General features: G+C 37.2%; 1 protein-coding gene across 4 annotated transcripts in view; it reads right to left on the bottom strand.

Annotated features, from left to right (window-relative positions):
* Positions 1–978: 978 nt before the first annotated feature.
* The window catches only part of RSF1 (remodeling and spacing factor 1), a 161,520-nt gene continuing 152,044 nt past the window's right edge, over positions 979–10,454 (bottom strand). For all 4 annotated transcript variants that reach the window (XM_058687660.1, XM_058687661.1, XM_058687663.1 and 1 more), the window contains exon 16: positions 979–8,591. In XM_058687660.1, the coding sequence (XP_058543643.1) occupies positions 8,029–8,591 (563 nt within the window). In that variant the 3' untranslated portion in view covers positions 979–8,028. The remainder of the gene's footprint in view (positions 8,592–10,454) is intronic.

Here is a 10,454-nt window from a genome sequence, read left to right as displayed (position 1 = left end):
ATACCCCAAGATCAAGAGTTGCATGTTCCACCTCAGCTAGCCAGGTGCCCCAGTTAATCAGTATTTTTAATCAGAATTGTAAATAATGATGAATTCCACTAGTTGCTAAAAAAAAAAAAAAAAAAAAAGAGAGTTCACCATTCACTGGCTATCTTGCTATACCCGAGAATTAATTAGGAAAATTTATCAAATCAACATTTGTAGAGGAGACTCATACTCAGGACTGTTGGAAGGGCCCCTTCAAGTCATCTGGTCTAACCACTTTTCAGATGTGTTGAACTTACACTCCTGCCAAGTGACAGTGCAGCCGAAACCCAAACATCCCCTACTGGTGAAAATTCACTCCCAAAGTTATTATTACAGAACTCTGTAAAAAAAATTTCCCATAGAATAAATGAAAGCTTTTGCCTTATGGCTTTTGCCCTCTGGTCTAGTTCTGTGCTCCCAGAGTACCACACAGAACAAGTCCAAGGCCTCTCTAATGTGTCAGTTCTCCAGAGGCTAAAGATAGAACTCTTTCGATAGATGGCCTCCTAACACCTATAATTCACCTAGCTGGCATACAGCTTTAAAAATTACTCTGGGGGGGCACCTGGGTGGCTCAGTTGTTAAGCATCTGACTTTAGCTCAGGTCATGATCTCACGGTTCATGAGTTTGAGTCCCACATCAGGTGAGCATGAGTCCCCGCCCCCCCTTCAGGTGAGCCCCACATTTCTCTCCCTCTCTCTCTTTCTCCCTCCCTCTCTCTGCCCCTTTTGGGATTCTCTCTCTCTCTCTCTCTCTCTCTCTCTCAAAAAAATTACTTTGGGGAAATTGATATTTGTAAATTTACTTTCTAGATAGTAGAGAACAATTCACCTGTTCCTTAGATGACAAAAATTTTCAGCCTTCATCAAGTATTATTGAAAATTCTTAACTTTTTATGTGCCACGAAGTTTAAAATAAACTAAGTCTGCAAACACATCATGCTAAATACATCAAATTATTTAAATTTTTTATTATGACAATTGACATATATTAAGTGAAAGAAATGACAGAAGTATTATAATAAAACATTTTGAAAGAAAAAGTTACACAATTAGGCCAAGAGCTATAAAATAGCTTTAGGCCTGGCTTATAACACCAAGAGTTCTGATCAGACTGTAGTGAGACATTGAACATTTCATTAACAAAAAATAATTGGCACCAGCCACAACATATTTTGGTTGTCACTTACAAGGAATATTATATTTAAACAACTATGCACTGCAATTCTAACACACTAGGTGTTCATACACTGCAGTTAACCCCTGAAGCTTTAAGCTACCAGGAATTCCCATATTTTCTATGCACAAAATTTACTTTGTGCATTATTGGAATCACATTTCCAGTTTTCAAATCTCCCCCCCCCCACCCACACACACATGCAGTACATTATATGTGGCAGAGAGCACGTCAGTTTCCCCTATTTGACTAAAACAGCACGTTCCTGATTACCTCTCAACAGTATTATGCTAATCTCGGAGCTTCTGCTTTAGCTCTCATCTCCTAGAAACAAAATAAAGCATTCTGAGAACCTATTCCAGGAATAATTTTTTTTATGCATAGGAAAATAAAGCATTTCATATAAGCATGTCTGAAAATCCAAGAGGCATTTTGATCAAACGCTCCCCGAATCCCAGCTACTATTACTTTAAAACCAAAATGAAAATTTAACATATACCATTTACAAATTCTTATCTGGAATTTGTATTCTTCACCTAGAAATTCACGATTCCCAGGCATCACCTCTGAATGGATGATGATAGCAAAGAAACCGACAACCCCATGTTAGCTGACGATAGAGTAAGGTAGTTTAGATAGAAATTATGACACACCTAGACGAATTTAATTCTTTATGAGAATACATTTGTGCTATAAAGGTGAGTTATTAGAATGGTAAAATTATCAGATAGCAAAAAGTACTGGTGTCTTAATGAAAGTTGTGGTAAAATGTGCCATGTAAAAGAATGCTAGAATCAGCAACTCTACGAGATTTCAAAAATATGTTTCATCAAATGTGGAGAGAATTGGAATTTAATCTGATATCCCTTCCAGCAGACAAATACTCCTGTGGAATTAAGTCTACTGAATAACCACCAAATCAAACAATTCTAGGTTTTCCTTCTTTTACAGATTGAAAAGAAACCGAGCTTTGCCCCAACCCACTCCACCCATCCCAGCACGGGACAGTCCCTTTGAGGGTGTACACAGAACCTCCTGACGGGTTTGGGCAAGCTACAATTCAGATACCATTATCAAGAAGCTACTTTGCTAAGAGAACAAAACACCAGACCAACATTGAGAATACCCTAGTTAGGCATCACGAAAACCACGCACTATAATATGCTGTTAACTGCCCAATTGAGGCTATGATAGCTGTTCTGAAATTGAAAATTCATTTACACTAAACTAGATCTGTGTGTGCATGTCTACTTGTGTGTGTGTGTGTGTGTGTGTGTGTGTATGTGTATATGTGTTTGTGTATAATTTTCATGCAATGTTCTTAAAGCTTTGGAGACAAGGGTTATTAGCCTAATTTCAAGGCTTGTCCACATAGCAGTATTGACATGCACCAACTCTGCTAAAGGGCAGGAAAATGAAAAAGACCATGGCACAAATTTTTAAACAATTTTAGGTTTAATTACATAATGCACCTGTAGATGTTCTAGCATAAACACAATTGTAAAAATCTACATCCTATTTTAGGGTATTTTTCCACCTCCCATCCCTTAAAAGCTGTACAGTTATATAAAAAATGTGACTCTCAAGCAAAATAAACTTTTTTTTTTTTTTGCAACATACAAAATAAGTTAAATGATTCAGAAGGCCTTGAGCCATTAAGTATCCCAATGACTGTTCTGGCCATCCATAAGCATGACAGGCAGCTCCGGGTCTATGACCAGAACTCAATAAATACAGGTCAAACAAAACCCCAAACACTTAAATTAGGTTTCTTTAGAAAGCGATGAAAGTCAAGAAAATATATAATTAGGGTTAACAATTCCATTCTTAACTTACATCATCCAGTGGCAAAATGAACAAGGCAGGTCACTCGGTCCTTAGTGCATTTACTAGCTTGTACCGGTTTGGCAAAAAACACAAATGTAGTTCCTTTAAATGTTTTTTTCTCATTCAAAATGTCTAAGGAGCTTAATTAATAAATTTCTACTCATCTAATAATTTGTTATGCCCTCTCGTATAACTTATGCATAGGATAGTTATATCTTAAAAGTTATTAAAATTAAAATAACATTTTCCTTAACTGAAATGACAATGTGCCAGAATTGGGGTTTGCAGCATTTTCCAGAAAGAAATGGTGCAAATATAAAATGAAAAAAAAAAATTGAGCTTACATGACCAGAATGAAGGACAAAATCCATTCATGTAACCCTATTCTAACCAATTTCTGAGAGGGTTTATCTGAGTAAAAAAAGAAGCATTGAGTTTACAATCTAAAGTGGTTATATACCAAGCACACTACAGTTTGGCTTATGAAGACTGCTTGCTTGCTGGGGAATGACTCCTCAGTATATGTTACATAGTTACTTAGCAATTCTTGGCACTCAAAAAATGTTAAATTATCATTTAAGTTGAAGTGAAATATTCCAAAAACAGACTATTAAGTGTACATATAATAACCCAGCTTAAATACATTGATAGCAAAGGGCCTTGTCTTTCAGGATTGGTATAAAAATAAGAAAATCAGCAGATGAATTGCCACTTCCAAAGTAGGTTTACAGGTACACACTGGGAATGGTGGATAAAATAGGAATGGATTTTATTCTAACAAAGTTTAAGAACAATATTAAGCAGAGGACTAGATAGATTACAGCAGATATGCAGTCTTGGCATTCTTATTTCTTAGAGAACCAGGAATATTTTTTTAGAATGTCAAACCAAGAAGAGAAACTTCACTATGTTTCTCTAGACTTTCTGCAATTAAATGTTCATAATTCCACATCAGTTACAATTATTTGTCTTATGTCTTTTTACAATGTCAATTAATGATTTGAAACTCACTTTTCATTTCTGCTAACATCTAAAGTATGTATATACATATTAACTTATATATATATATATATACATACATGTATGTATATTCTATTAAAAAAAAGATCTGGGTCTTTGAATACGTGTTCTATAGCTGTGAGGCAATCATGGGCCTGTTCCACTGTGTTGTTGAAGGGTACAGTTCACTTTTTCTAAATATTAGACTTACAGATTCACTGTGTTCCTTTCAGTGATATGGTAGAACTAGCTAATGGTTAACAACTCTTAACCCCACAAACATAAGCCAAAAAGGCATTCTTTATGACAAAGTAAATTCCATCAATCCCATTTAAAAATCGGTGACATTTCCCCACCATTTTACCTCTAAATAAGTACACGCCTATATATATTTTTAATACGTATACTTTGTTTAAATGCATATTATAATAGGGATGGGTCCTATCAACCCAAAAGTGAAAACTGGAGCTTATAATATCCTTTTAAAATTAACTTGTTTAAAAATTGTTTTTTTCAACAACGTCTTTAGCATTCGAAGTCTTTGGTTCTTTGGCAGGTCATATTAAAAAAAAAAAAAAAAGACTATCAGTAGACATGAATTTATTCTAAATGCAACTCCTCTTTCTTCTCTGCATCTGCAACCTTGACCAGCTGGAAAGAGATGTGTCAAGGAAACCCAACCTCAGTATTATCAGGTATACTCTTGAAAATATCTCTGCCATCATTCTCTAATAACGTGCCAACAATGGAGAATGTTTTACACTAAACACTATTTTGTCAACACAAGTCTACAAAACCAAAATGTGTATTTTCAGCCTGATTTCCTTTCACATATTTTACTTGAAAGCTTCTGCTTTGTGAAAATTTGGCTAGTTTTCAAACCTTTACGGAAATTGCAAACGAAATATCCTGAGTACTAAACAGCATCTCCCCTTAATACACGCGCTATAGATTGCGGAGTTTGACATTGGGAGTCCATCTGTATTTAAAAAAGATGAAAGTATTAAAGGGCTCTATTATATAGCAGCTATGATGAATCTAAATCCGCGGTTAGTACTCTAAGGATCCAGGATGTTCTAAACTCAAATGAGCCACTTGCTTATACTCTGTCCAGTTCCTAATGACTGAATTATATCTTTGGATACAGAACAATGACTTTTTCCTAAAAAATTTTTTTTAACTTCTTCAAAGGATGTTCAGGTAACATTTCGGCGAACACAAGACTCCATGAGGGACTAAATCTAGTCACCAAGCAGCAGAACTGTTTTTGAACTGTTCAACATTTAACCGCCCACAATTAATCTGTCTGCATAATAACTTGTAAGTATCAGAGGCTTCTGCAGTCTTTGTAGATGAAACAGTTAATTGGCTTAATCAGAATGTAAGGTTAGCAGGCAGACATTCACTATCAAGTTCACAAACATTTAATTCAAGTTCGGTAAATTAATAGGCAGCAAAAGTGGTATCATAACCCATGTCAGTGGAACTATGCTAAATTGAATACTCCGTCTTTGCTCTAACAATGACCTTTTACTCTGCAGGAGAAGGGTAAAAATAACTCCTTATTTCACATTAGGCATCCTGTAAAATAAATAATCTACCCATCGAACACTTCTTATCGCTTGCTTAACTATAGAGTGGTGGAAGCAGGAGCTGGTGTGTCCAGAGGTAGAGACAGGGTACATGGGAATTTCTACACAGTAGTGGCTTTACCCAGCTGCAGGACTAAAATGGTAGAGGAAGAATGGCAGGAGAGGCCACCTGCACATTCTAACCACTTACCTTGCACTAGTAGGAATTCTTGTATTGCCTGCCTGTTAGACAGTTAAAAAGGCTAACATTCTTAACTGACTTTCAAATAAATGAACAAACCTGGCTAGAAACGAGGCCTGGTAAGTGAGTATGGTTCCTTACATAACCCTGCTCTACTGTCTGTAAATGTTAAGCCCTTCCCTCCCTTCCAGTGGAACATTGTCTCAAAATAAAAATCACAACTTGCTTGGAACCACATGCTATTGGTGCATCCTATTTTTAGGCTGCTTTCATTATTTTATTTTTTATACAGATACATATACATTGCTAGAATCAAAGCAAAAATATTAATGGGCAGGTACTACAGAACTAAAGTGAAACAAAACAAAACAAACAAAAGAAACAACAAATGAAAAACAACAGCTATAAACTTTCAAGGCCAAAAGATAAGACTTCAGGGCAACACCTGTTGAGGAAGGAAAAGGAGTATAAAGTTTCTAGAGAGGTATTTATAATGCAAGTCTAATGCCAGCTTTTTAATAATAAAAAAGAGAAGTGCTTTACTATACACTGACTAGCACATATAATGCTTAATTTGGAAAGAAAAATTAACAAAGTTCCTTGGGCCAGCAGCAGATATGTGTGTCTGTTGCCGGCAACAGACACAACACTGGAACAGAAAAACCCAAATCCCGGGGCAAAAGTATTCACAGAAGTAATGGCTGAAGGTTTCAGAATTTGACAGGCAAGGTTTAATCACAAGTGCTATACTTTATACAATGTTATTTATGGCTCTGCCTGAAATTTTACAGCTGTAACAGTAATAAGACAAAGTTCATATTTTAGTGTCAATTACATGTTAGATATTTAGTTATAAACCCCTTTTTTCTTGAAACAAAGGGCTCATCTTTCATTAAAGCATTGAGATGTTTGAAATGGATGTCATGCCTATTAAGTATATTGGCGGTTCTCAATCAACTCTGTTGGTCATGTGACTATTAATGAATTTTAATAGAAGTCTAATGGCCAAAGGCCAAAACTACATTCAAACCCTGCTAATATATCCAGGCAGATAGGAAATTCCAATGCACACACATACACACACACATATACACACACATACATGCTAAAACTCAAACTAAAAACCTCCCAAAGGAACTGCTTTGTTTGTAGACTTCAATTTGAAGTAGATACTAAGGGCAAGAATAGACCAGTTAAAATTCACCTGAAAATCCTTTCCCCATTTCAAATGTGCTAAAATACCGCTGTCAGCTTAGCATCTCTTCATGTATGTTATGTATAGATGTATTTCTTTCAAAATGGGCTATTTCAGATATTTAAATATTAAGTGGCCAGAAGACCAGAGTTACACTATCTGCAAAGTTTACAGTCCACCTGGGCCTAAAGAAAGACCACATTTATATCACTAATAACTCTTCATTGATAGTATATTAGATTAGAGGCCACCTCATCACCACTGCATAAAGCTGTTTAAAAAAAATTGCTGCTAGCACAATCTGGTTGTCAAAGCTTCATTATACATTTTACTGTACAAATGTTTTTCAGATGATTTTTTTTTTAAAACAAGGAACTCCGCTATAACAGAAACTCAGGTTAGAGTTTTTAATGATGGTACTTTCTCCATCTCTTCTTTATTAAGTGTGGTTATCTCTGATAGTAAACAAGCTGATATCATGGATGCTGTTACTAAATGATGTATGTATGATGTTATCTACAGTTCTCAAACTGCAACAACACAGACTTGAACTTTTAAACAGTCTGTTAATCATCATCTATGCCATGAATGTTTAAATATAATATATATTTAATATGAAAAAGCTAAAGCACAAGTGCCTTCTCCCACCCCTAATTCTGTTTTGGGCCCTCACAGATTCGGAATGCATTCTTATCCACCCTTTTTCACAAAGTCAGGAGAGCTCAGGAAATATAAAGTCAAAAATATACAAATCTTTGTTGTTATTATAATAAGATTTTTTCCATGAATGAAATTACCAAGGACCATGAACTTGGAAAAAGAAAATCAAAAGGAATTTACAGCAATTATTTATCTTCAAAGTTCAAAACTGGTCACTTCACAGAAAGACTTCAGGGTTTGTTGAAATTTTTCTTCTAAAAAGTCATTCTGTAGTGGAGTTTTCTAGGAAAAATAAAACAGCTTTTAATAACTGGCCCGCTGGTGTGAGAGCTACCGTGGAATAAATTAGCACAAAAATGGAAAAGAAGTCTTATAACTGTTCACTATTACAGACATAATCAACAAGGTCAGTCACTCTCAAAAGCTCATCTTCCTCCTCTTCTGGTGCCCCTGCCTCCTGCCCACCACTTGTCCCATTGGGGGCCAGGCTTGCACTGGCTGTGCTGTTGTCCTTGGGGGTCTGAGGCTTCTCAGTTGGCTTGCCAATCAAGTTCTCAATGGCTTTGCCAGGACTCTGTCCATTGGTGGAAGGCAAGTCCACTAAGCTATAGTCCAAAGGGCTCCCCACTTTGCCTACATTTTCAAAGTCCTCTTCCTCATCACTGTCTATCCGGTAGGGCTTCTTGGTGCTCTCTTGTTCTGAGGGCAGGACCCTGGGCTGGTTGTCACGGGCAGGCTGATCTGCATCTCCATGAGCGTTGTCACAACTCTCCTCCTCATCTGTCTCGATCCGGTGTAGCCGTTTTCGGGATGGTTTGCCCTCTTCCTCATCTGCTTCTGAATATTCATCTGTGCTTCGACCCCGCTTTCGAACTGACCGCTTTGATTCTTTAGCTAGCTCATCATCTTCAGAGTTCTTGGACATATAGCTCTCTAGAATAAACAGCACATTTAAGCCATCGACACAGTTAACCATAACAGATTGAAGTAATTCTCCTTTTCCTCCCCATAGTCAGCCCATGTCCTGCTTTCAAACTTGCTCATAAATCTGTATTTCCCTTCAAACCTGCCCTGGTTTCTCTCTCCTCACAGGTCTATAACAATCCATGGTATGATCCACAGTGTGCTTTTTAACTAAGATTTTAGGAAAGAGGAGAACCAGATAACTTAATCATGGCCCTTAAATTAAATGGAGATGGGGGGTAACAACGGAGAAATTACTATCCACTAGCCCTCAAATTATGGAGTCATGTAAACAAACTGATAAGGAAAGATTAAACTGAGCAACCAACTCTGGACATCTGAAACACTGTGCTAAGAGCTCCTAACTCATGTTATTAAATGTCCTTGATAGTCCTGAAAGGTCTTCTTTCCTTTTTCTGTACCTACATCTTGGTGGTCTCATCTAATCTCACAGCTTTGCATCTATATGCTGATGACTCTCATATTTGTTTTAGGCAACCTCTAAATTCCACACTCATGTATCAACCTGCCTACTCAACATCTATGCTGGAATTTTTTAATTAATTAATTAATTAATTAATTAATTTTAAAGTAAGCTTCAGACCCAGTGTGGAGCCCAACATGAGGCTTAACCTCATGACTCTGAGATCAAGACCTAAGCTAAGATCAAGAGTTGGATGCTTAACTGACTGAGCCACCCAGGCATCCCTATGTGCAATTTCTAGATAGGCATCTGAAACCTAACGTGTCCAGAACTAAGGTCCTAAACCTCTGCCTCAAACCTGAACTGTTCTGGTCTCCACCATCTTAGTTACTGGCAACTCGACTGCAATCGCTCATCTTTTGATTGCTTGCTTTCTGCCATCAAACCCAACAATATATCCTTTGAGTCTACCTTCCAAATATATCCATTATCTGACTGCTTTTCACCCCTTTACTACTGCTGCCCTAGTCTCCCCCGCCATCATCTCTCACCTGGCCTATTAACTGGTCTCCTAGATCCTGTCCTTGGCCCCTTAAATTTATTCGTATCACAGCTACCATAGCAAATTAAAACACAAATCACTGCTCTGCTCAAACTCCTCCAATTATTTCTCCTCTCACACAGAATAAAATCTGAAGTCTATACTATACAATGGCCTACTGTACTATCCAATATGGTAGCCAGTAATCACATGTGGCTATTTTAAATTTAAATAAAATAAAAATTAAAAATTCAGTTCCTCAGTTAAACCAGTCACATTTCAGGTGCTCAAAAGCCACATGAGGCCAGCGGCTACTATACTGAAGAGCACAGATACAGAATATTTCCATCACTGCAGAAAGTTCAACCGCATGGCACTGTTCCTCATCAAGGGTTGGCAATTTTTATTTTTATTTTTTGTAAGGGGCAGGCCCTACAGTCTCTATTACAACTACTCAACTTTACACAAAAGAAGCACAGATAACATGTAAGAAACAATGGGTGTGGCTGTTCCAATAAAACTTGATTTACAAAGTCTTTATTTATACAAACAGGTAGGCCATAGTTGGCGGACTACTGCTCTTCATGATCTGACCCCGTTGATCTCTGTATCATCTCAAGCTATTCTTCCCTTCACTCATTCTCCTTCAACCACCCTGACTTTGTTCCCTCAACAAGCCAGGCACAGACTTGCCTCCAGCCCTTCACATTAGTTGCTCTATCTGACTACATCACTCTTCTTTCAGATAAATGCAGGACACACACCTGACATTTTGTCAGGTCTTGACTCAAATGTGGTCTTCTTAGCGAGGCGTTCGTATGGTACCCTGAGATCCCAGCTACTCTCCCAACTTCCCTTGCTCCTTTAT

This window comes from Neofelis nebulosa, chromosome 10, assembly GCF_028018385.1.
Source record: "Neofelis nebulosa isolate mNeoNeb1 chromosome 10, mNeoNeb1.pri, whole genome shotgun sequence".
Taxonomy (NCBI): domain Eukaryota; kingdom Metazoa; phylum Chordata; class Mammalia; order Carnivora; family Felidae; genus Neofelis; species Neofelis nebulosa.
The sequence above is the reverse complement of the archived record's forward strand: the minus strand, read 5'-3'. Positions and strand labels throughout refer to the sequence as shown.